Source organism: Micropterus dolomieu, linkage group LG21, assembly GCF_021292245.1.
Source record: "Micropterus dolomieu isolate WLL.071019.BEF.003 ecotype Adirondacks linkage group LG21, ASM2129224v1, whole genome shotgun sequence".
Taxonomy (NCBI): domain Eukaryota; kingdom Metazoa; phylum Chordata; class Actinopteri; order Centrarchiformes; family Centrarchidae; genus Micropterus; species Micropterus dolomieu.
Genome location: NC_060170.1, coordinates 12925591 through 12943702, shown reverse-complemented (window position 1 = coordinate 12943702; position 18112 = coordinate 12925591). Strand labels below are relative to the sequence as shown.

The following is an 18112-nucleotide window of genomic DNA, read 5'->3' as shown; positions in this document are numbered from 1 at the left end:
TCTGAATGATTGAGGACATATTTAAACTATCTCAGGGAGCAGCTTAACTAATCCACTGTGAAGAAAGCTTTTCGACCATCACGCATGCATTCGTAACTCTTTTATACAAGTCACAATACGAGCTCATTCTTTCCTGTTATTATGGGTACTTTGCACCCATAATTGTGCCCATAATTATGAGTAAATAACACCCTCAGGGGTATTATTGCCATAATCACACACAGTCAAGGCTTTTGGTTTGGCTTCGTAAAAAAACACTAAACCACCCAAATCATCTCATTGTCATATCTTTACAGTCAGATTGCTCCTGGTCCGGCCTGTCAAAGTCAAGGAAAGTAAAAGTTTTAATCTATTTAAACAGGTTCCAACCCATGTGAGCATGCAGGGAAGTGTATAAACACCATGGGGTCGTTCCAGTGTAAGTGCCAACAGGGTTACGTGGGACCGCGCTGCGAGCTGGACATCAACGAGTGCATGTCGAACCCGTGTATGAATGAGGCCACATGCCTGGACCAGATAGGAGACTTCCACTGTATCTGCATGCCAGGTAAGACATTTTGAGAGAGTTAGTTATTACATCCCTGTTTGACCAGAAAATGTGATATTCAGTGGACCACATTTTGGAGTGACATTTAACACGTTTCACAGCCCTTCATGTTGTCGTTGGGCATGATCACAAATTTTCTTATTGTTAACCTCAAATATAGTGGAAATGACATTTGGTTAGCATAATGTTGCCATATTACAGTAAATGAAGGCTTTTGAACAAGTCACATGGTGCATATTTAGTGCTGAAGTGATTCAATTAATCAGTTAGTCTATCAACTGAAAATAAATCAGCAACAACTCTGATACACACTTAATCATGTAAGCATTTTATAAAGAGGAAAATCCCCAACAAATCAGTTTCTAGCTTCTCAAATGTTAGGATTTGCCGATTGTCTCTATTTTAAATCACTGTCAATTGAAAATCTTTGGGTTTTGAACTGTTGGTCAGAAACAATTAGCTATTTGAAGGTGTCACCTTCTCTGACACTGTATCAACAAAGTAATTTATCTTACAAATAGAGCTTAAACGATTTGGCAATTATTAAAATAATCAGCAACTGTTATCATAATTGATCAATCATAAAAAAAAGTACAAAAGTAGTTTTTCAAGCAAAATTGCCAAACGTCTAGTTGTAGCTTCTCAATATTGAGGAATTTGCTGCTCTACCTTGTCGTATGTGATAGTAAACCGAATTTGGAGGTGTTGGAGTGTTGGTTGCACAAAACACAGCATGCATTATGACAGCCATTTTTACTATGATTAATTGATTACAAGAAAATAGTTGCTAATTAAATTCCCTCACCTATTTGTACAGCCAGTGAGTAATTTAAATCTGTTACAGCAGTATATAACAGCAGTGTGAAAATGCTTCTCACTGTGTCTCTGTCTAACCAATCCATCTCCCTCCTGGTCCTCCCTTGCTAATTGGCCAGGTTACGAAGGGGAGTTCTGCGAGATCGATACGGACGAATGTGCCAACAGCCCCTGCCTGAACAACGGCAAGTGTATCGACAAGATCAACGCCTTCCACTGCCAGTGCCCTACAGGTGAGGCTGCCGTACTGCTGCAGAGGAGGGGAAGGGAGAGTGGAGGGGGAGGAGGCGTGGGGCCAGGGGGCACAGAGGTCGATCTCTCTCTCTCTCTCTGTACCTCGTTCTATATCTATCTCTCAAACCCAGACACACACACACACACACACACACACAAACACCTTTCTGGACGGGCACTAATCCCAGCCCTGAGGCAGGCTTACGCAGGCCCGGGTAGCCCCAAACGAACGCAGCAGTCGAGGACGAGAGAGAAAAAAAAAATCTATAGGGAAAGGCTTGAGGAAGTTTGAACTTTTTAAACAAGTTTCTTATCCATTTTACAAAGTGTGATGAGTGAGCAGAAACTTGTGGATCTAAACAAGACTTTTGAATGTGACTGAGAACAAGAGAGAGCTAATAATAGCAGGCAGAGCTACTGTTATGCTAAATAAAACAAAATGTATTAATGAAATGACATTTTCTGTGCTGTGGGGGTAAATGAGGTAGTCGTTTGGTGTATTTTGAGCGCAGCTGGTTGTTTTGCTGCAGCCTTTTTTCCAGAAATGCCATTGGAGTTACACTATTTGGACAAGACATATTGATGTTTTGTTCATGAAGGAAGGGATGAAGGAATGCAATTATTGAATCTTGGATAGAGAGTTAAAGAGAGAAAATAAGAAGGCAAGGAACTATCTTCAAAACTACCCAAATGTGTTGTTTTGTTTTGCATTCTTTCAGTGGGATCATCGAGGTGGAAGTGATTTTTTTTTTTTTCCGTTCTTTCTTTTCGGGGAGGAAAATAGCAAAGCTCCGAGTTGGGTGGATCAAAGGCGGCATGGGTGGAGAGAGGGAGGATTCCTCCTGTTGAGAGAAAAAAGAAAGGAAGAAGGAAAGGCAGAAAGAAAGAGAGAGAGACACCCCAACAAGGAAGCTTTAGAATTAATAGAGAGGGGGTACAAGAGGGAACACAAGAGCTTAATGCCTAAGAAAACTCTGCGTGTGACAGTGAGAGAGGGTTATGTGAGGAAGAAGCACAAAGTGGTGGTGAAAGTGTTTTTTGGGAGGAAAGATGAAGGGGGGGGTGTTGAGACGCACAGACCGTTATGCTGAAGCAGGAAGGGAGGGGTAAAGGGGAAGGGGTCTTAACCGCCCTGCTTGAGATGTAAATTTGTCCCAGTTGCGAGCCAGGCCCGAAGCGAGGGTCCCCTCTTATTATTTCTGTACATGGAATAGCCATGGAAACCCCACTGAGAGCCATTGAAATGTCTGATTCCAGCAGTCTGGGGATAAATCCCTCATTGGCTGCTGAAGTGCATGATGCGTGTGTGCCCCTGTGCATGCTTGCAATTCTGCTTCATCTTTTGTGTGCGTATGCATATGTGTGCATCTGGGTAAGAAACTCTTTCATAGAGTTTTTCTTCAACCTTTTTATTTCACTCAGGAGTACATTTTGGGGCACTGTAACTGAGCTGTGAAGAAACTTTTGCACTGCATCTTGGCAAAAAAAACACTCTGCTGAGGTTTGTTGCGGCTTCTTGCCCAGTGCTGGAAACTCGCAATGTTGTATACAGGAGAAACTGGTGTTTCTTCTTTATGATGTTGGCTGTTTTGTTTATTGTTGATTCAGTAGTTCATGTGCGGTTCTATTTAATTTGCTGGCAGTGTTTCTTAGTCAAATTAAAATAATATAGTCTTTACAAAAAAATTTAATTTTTAGTGCCACTTCCCATTAAGACAGTAATAAATGTTAATAAAATGTTTATAAGTTTTTACTAATGGCTTATTAATGTACATATTAAAATATACAGACACTCGAGCTAGAAAATATTATAAGAAAGTTGTTAAAATTCCAGTGAAATAAAAAATCTGGGTTCTAATGGCTTTAATAATCGTTAATACGTATTTTACTAATGCTTTATAGATTAGTTTTAAGCCATTAATGAAAACAACTTTGGGTTGCCAGTTTGACAACTTGCCTTCTGGAAAAGGGTGGCAGGAACCTCCAAAGGATTTTTTACAACCCGGCTCCCCAGAAAAATGTTTTATAACTGATCGATAAATTCTTTATTTATCATATAAAAGCCATTAGTTATGATTTATAAACCCTTGATAAACGGTGCCTTGTTCTTGCAGTGTTGTAAAAAACAATCCCTTTGGCTGGTGTTTCTGGTCATTTCTCTTTTGTAACAATCCAGTTATAAATAAATGTTGGTAATAGTTCATTAATCAGTTTTTCCCAACCTGGCAACACTAACCTTGCTGTTATTTATAGCTTAAAAGTATTAATCATTATTTTTAGCCAGTAGTTATTTCTTATAACTGCTTTAATCCCTTATTAAAAAGTGGTACCAAATCTTTAGCATTTTTATTGAATAAAACTTTGTATTTTTAAGAGCCCCTGATATTATCTAACCCCTGTATGTATGTGTATGTATGTAAATATGAGTGTCACCGCCAGTCACACATATACTTCCTCACTGGATTAGCTGCAACCGAGTTTTATAAGCAACCAACTGTGTGTTCCTGCGGTGGTGGAGGAAGAGGGTGGAACTTAATCTCTTCATCAACATCATACTAGTTTTGGACTGTACTATCATGTGACAGGGGAGATGACAAGAAAATATCTGAGATGAGAATATCTCCAGGAAAAAGGATAAAGCCCGATGGTTGATTTTGAATGACAAGAAGTTTGAATAGTGGAGTGTCAAAGGTCAAGGTGGTTCTTTTTAGCGGCAGGCAGGGAGTGGGGGGTGGAGAGGAGGTGAAAGCAAGACTGGAGAATGTGCATTGTGATGGAAAAGTTTTGGTTGGACAAAAGAGGCAACGGGCTCAGTTTGGTGTTGCGTTGAGCAGACAGGCCCTCCTTTGTCTCTCACCCCTTGGTCAGAAGGCCTCGCAACTTTCATTCTTCCCTCATTTCTTTCCCTCTCTCCCTCCCCCTGCTTAAAACGAATTGGTTCCCCCACTCTCCCTTCTGCTGCTGGAGTCGTGCTGAAAAGAAGTGAAAGGGAAACTAGGGAGTTAGTAGTGTTGCACAGTTGTTAATTAACATGCAGATTTCTGATTCGTTGAGAGCCCCTTTAGTATGTGCTCAGTATTATGAGTGGGACTGGTTTGAAATGTTGAGAACACAGTAGCCATGTCTGTACACACACACACACACACAGACATGCAGTCAAACACACACACACACACCTTCATGCTGACATGCACACTGTAACACTCTTTATTTGTTTTTGCAGGCTTCACTGGGAACCTTTGCCAGATAGACATTGACGAGTGTGCCAGCACGCCATGCAAAAACGGCGCCAAGTGCACAGACGGACCCAACAAGTACACCTGCGATTGCACTGAAGGTATACAAGTTTCGACAACAGTAGAAAAGGTTTAACAAAAGCTGAAATTATAGAGAAGAAACTTTTCCGACCCGCCGAAAAGGAAGTGGAATGTTTGGAATTGTAGAAAGATAACAAACCAGTGAAATACACCCTAACAAGTTAATAAAAATGAGAACATAACTTCATAATAACTCTTTTGCCAGGCTACACTGGGAAGCACTGTGAGACGGACATCAATGAGTGTTATTCTGACCCGTGCCACTATGGTACCTGCATTGACGGTCTGGCCTCATTCAGCTGCCACTGCAACCCTGGATACACTGGTCGGCTGTGTGAGACCAACATCAACGAGTGTCTGAGCCAGCCGTGCAGGAACGGAGGCACCTGCCAGGACCGAGAGAACGCCTACATCTGCAGCTGCCCCAAGGGCACCACAGGTAACCACCACTCACATTTAAATACAGATGCAAACATAACTTTTTTCAGACATTCAAGGTTACTGAAAGCAATTTTTCTGACAGGAATCAACTGTGAAATCAACATTGACGACTGCAAGAGCAGTCCCTGTGACTATGGGACCTGCATTGACAAGATCAATGGTTACGAGTGTGCCTGTGAACCTGGCTACACAGGTAAGTACACAGAGCATTTGTCATATTATTGCTCAGTCTTGAAGTGTGTGGCTTTTATATGGCAGTTGATTTAGCTCAACCTCTTTGCAAAAGCAAGAAATCAAGAGTAGAGCAGAATGTTTGGAATTGTATGAAGAGAACAAACATTTATACAGATATATCAAATTTCAAGAAACATGACCAGACGTGTATACATAACCTTAAACAACAAGCACATACCAACAAATATAATCAGAGACTATCGCAGAGAAAGTTTTGAGTATCAATGAAAAAAATATAGCTATTTTGCAATTTTTTTATTTCTGAATGACGAGACGACTTTGCAATCTTCTCTCAAATCAAATCAAATAAATCAATCATTATTGTCATGAATATTTGCTAGTTTTATTATTGCCAAAACTAAATGACGTATTACTGAATGTTAGTTTTTTAACAAGAAGGAAAAAAATTTGAATAGATAAATAATTAATAATAAACAATAAACAACAATTACTTCAACCAGTACAATCCTTTAGAACACAAACACAAAATGATCAACAAAATAGGAGACTTTTTTGTAGCCTAGTTAGTTATTTTGCTGCTGCGCCCTAAGAGGGAAAGTTATCCTTGTTAGTGTGTTAGAGGTGACTCTCTCTCTCTCTCAAACTATTGAATCATTGTAGCCCTTCAATTTTCAGAATGGCTCTCTGCGACAGTAAATTGAATTTAAGCCATCTCAGGTGACCAGTGGACAAAATGAGTGTTTAAGTTGCAGGATTGGAGGACCGAACGTATGGACGGAGGTGTGTGTGTCTAGGGAGGGAGGGTGGCAGATGGCGAACGAGAGTATTCACTCCTCTGAGGCTCGACCGGTGTCACTTTCCAGCTCCACCCTGTCCCCAACCTGCTGCTGTTAGGACACGCAAGCTACCCTCCCATACAAAGAGAGGACCCACACATACACTGGCACACAGAGTCACCTGGGGTTTGAGCAGGAGAAAAGATTCCCTGAAAGATTCCTGAAAGTTGAGCTTTTAAAAGCTTGGAATCTGGCCCCTGCTTTAAAGCTAAATGGGCTGCCTTTATGTTATGCGTGGCACCAGGCTGAATGGCATCACCACTGACCGACAAAGAGGGACTTAAAACCCCTCATGTTTCTAGAAATTGATACATTCACTGCACTGAGAAATAGACTTCATTGTCTAGAGGTCTTGTCTGTTGGTGTGTGAGTTGGCGTTGTGTATTTGAAATAATACTTCAGATGGAGTGTGTAATTGTCCTGTTGACAGGTGTTGCTGAAATGGTTGCAGTTATTTCCAAGCCACTTCACTTTTTATACATCAATAAACACATTATGTGATGTGACGGCAGACTTAGATGAGAAGATAAATACTTTCATATCTTTCCATTACCTATGAGGCTAAAGCCAGGAGGCGCTTAGCGTACCTTAGCATAAAGACTTGAAACAGCTAGCCTGACTAGGTAAAAAATACAGTCATGCTGTTTAAGTGGGGTTAGGTGCAAGACTATTTCTTGGCCAGAAGGAATTACTTCCTACCTGGCAAGACAAGAAGTCAATGCACCTGGCCAAGAAATAGTCCTGCAAATATCCTCCCATATAAACATGCCTTGTTGTTTTTACACTTTGTTTTTTTGTATGGATTACACTAACAAGATGCAATGTGTTGATTAGTGAGCTTTACACTGCAAAAACTAAAATCTAAGTAAGATTAATTATCTTAATTGAAGGCAAAATATACTTGTTTTTGTCTGACAAGATATTTCTTCTTACCAGGTGGCTTTTATGTTAGAGAATTTCACTTGTTTCAAGTTTTTTTGTCCTTTAATAGCAAGTGAAATATTCTTGTTCTGTTGGCAGATAATTTTAATTTTTAATGCTTTTTTCCCTTGTTTTTGTGATCCCACTTTTTGCAGTGTGGAAGTGCTATTAAGTGGATTTTATTACTTTTGGACAAAGCCAGGTTAGCTGGTTCCCCCTGTTTTCAGTCTTAATGATAAGCTTAGCCAGTCATATTTAGTTTACAGTGGTCTCAATCTTCTTCTCTAACTTTTGGCAAGAAAGCAAATAAGCGTATTTCCCAAAATGGAGAACCATTGCTTTAAGACTACGCTTTTCTTTTAGGTACCATGTGTAACATCAACATCGACGAGTGTGCCATCAACCCTTGCCACAATGGCGGCACCTGTATTGATGGCATCAACAGCTTCACCTGCGTGTGTCCAGAAGGTTACCATGATGCCACTTGCTTCTCCCAGGTCAACGAGTGCTTCAGCAATCCCTGCATCCACGGTCATTGTGATGACAAGATCAATGGGTGAGCCAGTCTACAAGCTGATCCAAGACGTTCAATTTTATGCTACCGTGTGTGTCACTAAATTACACACTGTATCATCTTTTGAATGCATTAAAAAAGGATTGATTTAAAATAAACTGTAAAACATCTTTCAACCCAAATAAAAGCATCAGTACAATACATTTATGTGTTGGTTGTGTATTATTTTTATTCCAAATTTAGAAAATATTTTTGAGGATGAAATGAAAAAAATAAATATCTAATAAGAAACATTTGATACATTTAGTTTACTGAAATATCTACCCAAAGTTTCAAACATTAGCCACAGGTCATACCAGAGCAAGAAGTATGCTTATTTGCTTTCTTGCCAAGAGTAGGATGAGAACTTCAATACCACTCACATATCTGTCCCTTAAATATAAAGCTAGTATAAAGATTGGAAACAGGGGGAAATGATTATTCTGACTTTTAGACATGTAAAGTAGGTGGATTTAAAAATAATATCTTTAGACAGACGAAGATTTGAGTGGTATCAATCTTTTATCGAACTCTCAGCAAGAAAGTGAATAAGCTTATATCCCAAAATGTTAAACTATTCTTTTAACAAAAGAAAGAAAAACTTCTAACATCTAACTATCCAACAGACGTCTGTCAGATTGAATGTAACTGCAGAGATTTATTACTGAGAGAAATTTCCCAAATATTTTCCCTAACAGCTATAAATGCCTGTGTGATTCTGGCTGGAGTGGTGAAAACTGTGACATCAACAACAATGAGTGTGAATCCAACCCATGTATGAATGGAGGAACCTGCAAGGACATGACCAGCGGATATGTTTGCACCTGTCTAATGGGTTTCACCGGTCAGTATTTGTGTTGTTGTGTGAATGCACGTGTTTTGGCTTATATATTGTGTGTTTGTCATCCAAGCCACACTTACCTCCATGCCACTTGACTGTTGACCTTCAATTTAAACTGAATTGTGTGTGATATATTGTCCACTCTAACTGCAGGCCCAAACTGCCAGACCAACATCAATGAATGTGCCTCCAACCCCTGCCTCAACCAAGGGACGTGCATTGACGATGTCGCAGGCTACAAGTGCAACTGCATCCTGCCTTACACGGGTATGAAAATATTATTGAAAATATTTAATATGCCTATGTGTTGGCCTGGTGTTCTGGTATTTCCTTGCTATGGGGACAGTTTCCCCAGCCTATGCACTTGAAGTCATTGGGCAAAGAGGAAAAACGTGTGACGGATGAAATAACTGTTGAGTAAAGTTCAACAGCAAGACTTCCTCTGGGCTCAAAGACACCAAACCTCTGACTCACTCTGCTCTTCTGTGATACACAAGCATCACTGATAAGAGAGCTGGAAAATATTTTTATGTCATCTCACTTATTATTTGACAGAACAGATAATGATGGAAAGGCTAAGGGCAAGTATTCTTCTATTTGTAAAGTCGTCTTTTTGGAAAAATCCACAGGACTTTGAATAATAAAAGGCTTTTTCTTGTGCCGGGGTGGGAACGGGGTGCTTGACACATTTCCTGTTTGCCTGCTTCCTGTCTCACAGAACAGCAAATGGCTTCACAATGGCCGGAAAATGGAGCCGGCTTCCTGTACGAGCTGTGTGTTGTGGAAACAGATAGGGAAATGTCTCTGCAGGCCTCTAATACTGACAGAACCTGGCTACAATCTTATGATAGCACTGACTGAAAGATGATTCTGTGTCCATTTGGGTTGGGTTATCTCCAAGTTCATGACTCCTACATGATATCACAGAGTAAAAGTTAAACACATTTTATAATTATTTTTAATTAAAGCTGTGCTTTAATAGAAGTACTGTCGTGTTTGTTTGTTACAGGAGAGAACTGTGAAACCCTGATGGCGCCCTGCAGCACCAAACCCTGCAAGCATGAAGGGATGTGTCAGGAGTCGGAGGATTATCAGAGCTTCTCCTGTGTCTGTCCTGAAGGATGGCAAGGTAAACATTACCTCCAATGTGTCTGCAAATCTCCTACAGGAACAATTTATTTATAATTGTCAGCAGAAAGGTGGTCATATATGTCTGCATATGTATTCCCAACAGAGAAAAGCCAATTTCAGAACTAAAAATTAAGGAGTTAAATTATTTAGGTTCACACACCCTTTTCTCTTTATGGATACTTTCACATTTTGTCAGGATTTGACCAGTTCGACCAAATTGTACTGCTGTGCAGAAGATTTAAAGTTTAGTTTGACACAGCTCACTCATTATTAACTTATATAGTTTTTTACTTATATACTTACTTATTCTGCCTCCCGGGTATCAATTAAAGTGTTGTCTTATTTTATCCTCTTACCCATATGTGCTTGTTTTTTGTCAAAGAGGAGGACAAATTTACTTTTTTCCTTCCCATTAAGGCCAAACATGTGAGGTGGATATCAAAGAGTGTGTGAAGAATCCCTGTCGCAATGGAGCAACCTGCCAGAACACACTGGGCAGTTACCGCTGTGGTTGCAAACCGGGCTTCACTGGACGCCACTGCGAAACCAACTTGGATGACTGCAAGCCCAGTATGTTCTCCAGTCTCTCTCCATTTACTTCTGTTGCTTAATTAATATGCTGTAGACTCATTACAACCAAAAAGCGGCACTTTGCGAAGACCTCAAGTCAAATACCTACTTGTTATCCCTCTTCCCACAGACCCCTGCAGCAACGGAGGCCTCTGTAAGGACGAGGTGAATGGCTTCTTATGTACCTGCCTGCCTGGTTTTCGGGGCACAAAGTGCGAGGAGGACATCAATGAGTGTGAAAGCAACCCATGTAAGAACGGAGCCAACTGTACCGACTGTGTCAACAGCTACACCTGCACGTGCCCACCCGGCTTCAGTGGAATCCATTGTGAAAATAACACCCCCGACTGCACTGAGAGGTACAGAGGATACAGATCAGAAAGTGTCATATTAGTATCACAAAGTATCAAGAGCTCATATTCATATCATATTCAAACCCCACAGCTTTTATTTTAAAAGATAAGACAGGCAAATGAACGCTGTTCAGTGTGTATTTACACAGACTGGTGAGTGAGGGATCTGGTCAGATCAACAGGTTCACTTTCATCCACTTGTGAAGCCCATTTTCTTTTTCCACCACTGCCCCCTCTGGTGGAGGAACAATATACAAAAGCTAACTTCAGCATCTCTTTTATTGTAGAGATGTCCCATAAACAGTAGGTTAAGTAGCACGTACCCAAAATGAGCTTTTAACTGTAGAGTTGTTAAAATGCCAAGACTAGTTGCCATCAAAATCATCAATGTAGCTGTACACAGATGGGAAATCGTGTAAATCTGAATATGAAGTGGTAAGTGAACTTTTTGCTGACAAATTATGTGAATTTACCTGCAGTTCAGGTAATGAGAGTTTTATTTATTTGCTCTCCTCCTCTTCCTAAAAAGCTGCAGAAAAGGTTCATTTTGGTGAATTTCATACAACATTCGTATCTTTTTTTTTTCTGCAGCTCCTGCTTCAATGGCGGTAGCTGTGTGGATGGTATCAACACCTTTACATGTTTATGCCCACCGGGCTTCACCGGGAGCTACTGCCAGCATGACATCAACGAGTGTGACTCCAAACCCTGTCTGAACGGTGGCACCTGCCAGGACAGCTATGGCACATACAAGTGTACCTGCCCACATGGATACACTGGACTCAACTGTCAGGTATGAGGATGGAGAGAGGCTTTAGGTGTAGTTAGCCTGTTTGTCTTTGAAGTTTTACTCCAGTCACCTCTCATCGAGTGTAATAAAGAAACAATGATTTGGTGATTTGCAGATGAAATGATGCATATTTGTCTAGGTAAAAACTGGCATAGATTTGGTTGAAAAGTAAATTTTTTTTTTTTTATGTCTTGGATACTGTATAGCTGTTGTTTCTATAGCATTCCTATATTCCATTGTGTCGTTAGGACCTGTTTAACATTGAAATACCATATAATAATTTAAATGCAAAACTACTTTCCAACCAAGTTTAGCTCAGTTGTAACCTAGACTTTCATACTTCTTTTGACCTGCAAATCACCAAATTAAAGCTGATATTTAAATTGGTAAAAAGTGTATTCAAAGTGTAAATACTGTGTGACTGCAACTTTCAGAACTTGGTTCGCTGGTGCGACTCGTCACCCTGTAAGAACGGGGGAAGTTGCTGGCAGAGGGGAACCACTTATAGCTGCGAGTGTGAGACTGGCTGGACTGGACTTTATTGTGACGTCCCAAGTGTCTCCTGTGAGGTGGCAGCCAAACAGAGAGGTAAAATGGGAGTTACCGGGGTTAAAAAATCTTTCTGTGTGTGTTTGCAGGTCAGTCTGCTTTGTGCACATATGTTCTATATTATATATATTAAAATCACAATATGTATAAAGGCTCATCCAATCTCACTTGATCAAATTACGTTATCAAAACACAACACTAAAGCCTACTGACTCACCTTTGCTGCGTAGGAGTCGATGTTGCCCATCTGTGTCGTAACTCGGGTCAGTGTCTGGACGCAGGAAACGTTCACTACTGCCATTGCCAGGTTGGATATACTGGAAGTTACTGTGAGGAGCAGGTGGACGAATGCACCCCAAACCCCTGTCAAAATGGAGCCACATGTACTGACTTCTTAGGTGGATACACCTGCAAGGTAACAGCACTGAAAAAAACTATGCGTCCAGTTGTTTTGCATAATTCTAATGTAAAATGCTACTGAAATATGAATTTAATAATAATGTCAATCTCTTTTAAGTTATACTTACAAGTCTAAATAGACTCGTAACATGTATAGACTCAAGGCATTTGAAAGATTTGTCAGGTATGCTATTTTACATTTAATAGTAATTTATTAAATATACATATGTTGTGTTTGTGTTGTGAAATTTCTTCATTGAAAATCAGCCCAATCATGTAGTTTCTTTTAATTTAATCTTGATTTTAATCACAAATTGAATCTTAATTGCCACTCTACTTGGCATCTCAAAGGTCCTATTACATTTTCCAATTTCATGAAACTTGCTCACCTCATTTTATACTTTTTATCATTTCAAACCTCAATTTTGTATCATGAATTTGTTAAAAATGCCTGGGTGTACAGGCTTCCTTTCAGCTGAAACAACACTAGGCAGTTCTAATGAAGAGGCCTGTTTATAAATAGAAGACAAAAAGCTTGGTTATGTTAATCTCCTCTGCAATAAAGGATCTGCTGGCCTTGGCAGGATGGAGGCCAGAAAACAGCCAGGTAAACAAAACCCATCTTTGTTTCATGTCAGACATTGATTAAACTTTTCCCTCGCTTTTCGCTCTCCATTCCTTTTCTTCCTCTTTCTTGGCTTCTTCTTCTCTCTCTCTTGTTCCTATTCTCTCTCAGTGCATGCCAGGATACGTGGGCACCAACTGCTCTGACGAGATCAATGAATGTTTCTCCCAGCCATGCCAGAACGGGGGCACCTGCATTGACCTGATCAATACCTACAAATGCTCCTGTCCCCGGGGAACCCAAGGTCAGCAGACCCCACACACACTCCTCCACACCACTCTGCTTCCCCATTCACTCCTCTCAATCTCCACGCTTCATTAATTAGGGCTTAACTGCATCCAGGGCATGTCTGAAAACTCCTCCCATCTTGCCTCCATCCCTTCCTCTACTTGTCAAATACACCATCGATTTTTCCCTCAGATATGAAGGAAGTGTGTGTTGTAGGTCAGCCCAAAGTACCAGCGGAGTTGGGTGTATCCCAAAAAAGCAAACATATTATTGGAGCTATTTTGATCAAGTAAAAAATGTCATAAAGAAAATCCATCCATCGTCACCGCTTATCCTGCGTACAGGGTCGCAGGAGCCAATCCCAGCTTACATTGGGCATTACATTGAAAGGCAGTGTACACCCTGGACAGGTCACCAGTCCATCGCAGGGCCACACATAGACAAACAACTACACACACTCACATCCTGACGACAATTGTGGAGACACCTAGACAAACTAGCGTGCATGTCTTTGGATGGTGGCAGGAAGCCAGAGCACCCAAAGAGAACCCACACAGACACGGGGGGAACATGCAAACTTCACACAGAAAGACAAGGGCAACCAGGGTTTGAACCCACAACCTTCTTGCTGTGAGGCGACAGTGCTAACCACTGCAACACCGTGCCGCCCAAGAAAATCCATCATTAAATTTAAACTGTGATTTTTGAAGTTCACTGTTTTAGGTTTTTTTTCTTTACCAGATTCTGAAATATCTTCGAAAAATATTTTTTTAAAACATATCTCAACTTTTTGACTATAATACTTAACAAACAGTCCCTCCCTGTGCCGTGCCCTGCTTCTGTTTCAACCTAAAGTATATTTCATTACTGAGACAGGACACCATTGAAATTCTGTTTATTTGCCACTTTAAAGTCTCTATTTGTAATTATTAGTTAATTTCTGGACACCTCAACTTTTTCTAGCTTTGTTCTTATATTAAGAACTCGTTCAATAGTGCTTGATGCAAAATAGCCCTGTTTCAAGACATACAACATAATCATCTACACAGCCAATTACCACACTACTGTTTGGTCAATTTTAATTGAATTTTTACTATTAAAATCAATTAATATAAACCACAAGCAATGCAAATAAAGACAAACTATTTCAAATGAATAGTCTTTAAATGAAAAAAGTCTCAAATAACTACACCAAATTTCACCCAGATTTTGTCCCTATATCCAAAAGTTGCTACTGCAAGAGGACACTGATCAAAAGCGGTTCTCTTGCAATGAAAGAGAAAAGCAAATGAGCTGCTCAGAATATGTCAAAACCCTTTAAAAAAACAAAACTGTTTAATTGCAGTGTTAACTGAGTTTGTCCAGCAAATGTCATTTTACAAATCTACCTGGATTATTGTATTATAGATTTATTTTACATTTTTTAATGGCAAAAACACTAATACGATTTTTTTTTACAACTATTTAAACAAAAATGATGAGCCCATACCATGTAACCCCATCAGACTGCAACCATCATGTAAATATTTTAACTTTACTTAATTGACCATAAGGCACAGCAGCATGAAACACTGACAGTGTTGGAGCCCTAGGCGATTTTAATAGGCCTACTTGGGACCTTTTCACCTCAGTGATAAATTAATTCATTTTAATGCAGTTATAAACTCCTGGACTTTAATTGCCCATGTGTTTCAGCAGGTTTTCTGCTTATGTTCAAAACTTTTGCACATTCAGAATCTCTCCTATAGTGTTCTCTGACATGTCCAGAAAAAAATATTACGAGACTAACATCATCATTTAATAGGAATTCATAATATTTTTAAGTTGGTCCTGGTGTGCATTACGTTATTGGTATATAGCCAGCCCTTTAGACTGTTGTTCGACCGACACAGTTTGGGACAGCATGCTGCATGTGAAACCGAAACCAACCAAAAACACTACTGATCAGGCAGAAATCTCACTACAAATTCACACATTAACTTCAGCAGCTCCGATAAAGTGCAGCTCACAGTCCAAAACAGAGCAAGGCTGCGCTTCAGTTTTAAGATGTTTGTATTGCAAAACTCTACCAGTTTCGTTACTGTCTAGATTCAAAGGTGCACATGATTAAAACCGCCAGTGTTGCATCAGCTGGGCGGAGTTAATTCGAGCGGAGTTGAAAACCTTCTCTTACGACCGGCACTCCCTGTGATTTTGCGCCCTAGGCGACCGCCTATGTTGCCTATGCCACCGGTCGGCCTTGCATTTATGAATAGAACCTCTTGCTTAATCTTATAAGTTCTCTTTAGAGAGTTGTTGAATCATTCGATTCGAGAGAAAATGGTTATGGCAATAAAGTAGATTACATCACGTTATCATAAGGCATCCTGTAAAGAGTTAAACGTCTAAGATTAAATGTTGCAAAAACAGCAAGGAATAAAGTTTTTCCTTGTCCCTCTTCCCCTGTCTTACCTCCCTCAGGTGTGCACTGTGAGATCAACATGGACGACTGCAACCCGTTCACTGACCCAGTCACCAAAGAGCCCAAGTGTTTCAACAAAGGGAAGTGTGTGGATCGAGTTGGAGGCTACCACTGCATCTGCCCTGCAGGATACGTAGGGGAGCGCTGCGAGGGAGACGTCAATGAGTGTCTCTCCAACCCGTGTGACCCGCGGGGCACTCACAGCTGCATCCAGCTCACCAACAACTACCGCTGCGAGTGTCGCACCGGATACACAGGTAAACAGTCGGTCATGGGGAGGAAACTTGTCAGCCATTTAGAGTCAACTAAGAGCATAAGGGATAAATTTGATAATGGGTTCTGCAACTGATGTGTTTGTTTTCCCCAGTCCATTTAAAAACCCAAGTTCTTACATTTGATGCTCTACTTAAGACTTATTGCTATGTTTGAAATTGCTCTGTTGAGGTTTTGCAAATTTCTTAAAATTGACAATTAGTCAATTGATTGATTAGGATTGGTTTGACAACTGTAATGAGCACATTTTTACTTTTTCTTCACATTATATTGGCCCAAATGAAACCATAGCAGGAAATGTTAGAATATTTAACATTTACACAGTATGATTAACATCCTCTTTAACTCCTGTGTAGGTCAGCGCTGTGACACAGTGTTTGATGGTTGTAAGGGAAAACCATGTCGCAGTGGAGGGACCTGTGCTGTTGCCAGTAACACTGCACATGGTTTCATCTGCAAATGTCCTCCTGTGAGTGCCAACACACTCTTGCACACACAGATCATTGTCACTTATAAGGGTTATTTTATTAAATAAAATAAATCAATCAATTGCCCAGATAAATACCCAAAGCTTAACTGTAACTGCTACATACCTACCTTTAAACCATACTCTAACCTCTAACTTTGTGGGGGACAGATTTTTGTCCCCACAGAGGGGATTAGTCCCCGCATTGCAAGCATGTGAATTCTGTACCCAGATCAATACTAGTAAACTCAGACCACACATGCACACGTTTGACCTACCTGCCAATGCACAAAATGAAAACACACAACTAGTCAAATAGGACTATCATGGTTGGTTCTCTGTTGCCTCTTTCTATGATTTAATTTACGTTCACCTCTGACAGAAACCTGTACGGACCAGTTCTTAAGGATTCTAAGGATTTTTTTAAAAAGACACTGAACTAATTTTCACTCAGATTTTATGTCCTCACACATCAAAATGTTTCCTACTTATAGACAAGGTACATGGTACATGGAAGATTTATTTATCGTATTACAACACAGGGTGGTATAACAAGATTAAGTTGTAGTTCCCTTTATGCTACTATATTCACATATACAAAACAAACGTTAAATACAAAAATTATATACAATAGCTGGGTGGATAAATATTTTACATGATGGAGTGCTGAGGATGAATTAAGGAGTCGCACAGCCTTAGGGAAGAAACTGCTCTGAAGTCTTGACACCTATAGTCACAAGGATAGTTCAAAATATACTTTTGGTAATTGCAAGTTAAGTGCAAGTTACTGTACAGTTAATGTCAAAACAAACAGATAAATTCCAACGTTTTTGGAAATTTTGGAACGTCTTGAAAATAATGAGGTCTAAAGTATTGGTTAAAATAAAATTATACTCCTAATTCAAATGTGTTTTTCTTATTGTTTGTCCTCTTCTTAGGGCTTTACTGGCTCCACGTGTGAATATGACGCCCAGGCCTGCGGCAGCCTTCACTGCCGCAATGGAGGCACCTGCATCTCTGGCCATAAAAGTCCCAAGTGTCTGTGCACCCCGTCCTTCACTGGACCTGAGTGCCAGTATCCCACTGACAGCCCCTGTAATTCCAACCCCTGCTACAATGGTGGCACATGTGAATACACCTCTGAGGCACCGTACTACCACTGCGTCTGCCCCCCAAACTTCAACGGTCTCCGATGCCACATCCTAGATTATAACTTTGATGGAGGGTTCGGCCATGACATCCCACCACCAACGGAGGTGGAGGTCACCTGCAATATCCCGCAGTGTGAGGAAGCTAAGCACAACAAGTTCTGCGATGTGCTCTGTAACAACCACGCGTGTGGCTGGGACAATGGCGACTGCTCGCTCAATTTCAACGATCCGTGGAAAAACTGCTCTGCCTCGCTGCAGTGCTGGCGATACTTCAATGATGGAAAGTGCGATTCACAGTGTGACAACGCTGGATGTCTCTACGATGGGTTTGACTGCCAGAATCTGGAAGGACAGTGCAAGTGAGTGGTGTTTGTGTCTATAAATTAGACCAGATTCATATAAGAATTCAAATTCC

General features: G+C 40.4%; 1 protein-coding gene across 2 annotated transcripts in view; it reads left to right on the top strand.

Annotated features, from left to right (window-relative positions):
- LOC123961028 (neurogenic locus notch homolog protein 1-like) overlaps positions 1 to 18112 on the top strand; it is a 49415-nt gene that overhangs the window by 18797 nt on the left and 12506 nt on the right. For both annotated transcript variants that reach the window (XM_046036125.1, XM_046036121.1), the window contains exons 8-25: positions 362 to 547; positions 1483 to 1596; positions 4821 to 4934; positions 5120 to 5353; positions 5438 to 5548; positions 7671 to 7863; positions 8559 to 8704; positions 8855 to 8968; positions 9711 to 9830; positions 10250 to 10402; positions 10533 to 10761; positions 11347 to 11548; positions 11980 to 12133; positions 12325 to 12509; positions 13230 to 13362; positions 15807 to 16064; positions 16437 to 16549; positions 17485 to 18056. In XM_046036125.1, the coding sequence (XP_045892081.1) occupies positions 362 to 547; positions 1483 to 1596; positions 4821 to 4934; positions 5120 to 5353; positions 5438 to 5548; positions 7671 to 7863; positions 8559 to 8704; positions 8855 to 8968; positions 9711 to 9830; positions 10250 to 10402; positions 10533 to 10761; positions 11347 to 11548; positions 11980 to 12133; positions 12325 to 12509; positions 13230 to 13362; positions 15807 to 16064; positions 16437 to 16549; positions 17485 to 18056 (3331 nt within the window). The remainder of the gene's footprint in view (positions 1 to 361; positions 548 to 1482; positions 1597 to 4820; positions 4935 to 5119; positions 5354 to 5437; positions 5549 to 7670; positions 7864 to 8558; positions 8705 to 8854; positions 8969 to 9710; positions 9831 to 10249; positions 10403 to 10532; positions 10762 to 11346; positions 11549 to 11979; positions 12134 to 12324; positions 12510 to 13229; positions 13363 to 15806; positions 16065 to 16436; positions 16550 to 17484; positions 18057 to 18112) is intronic.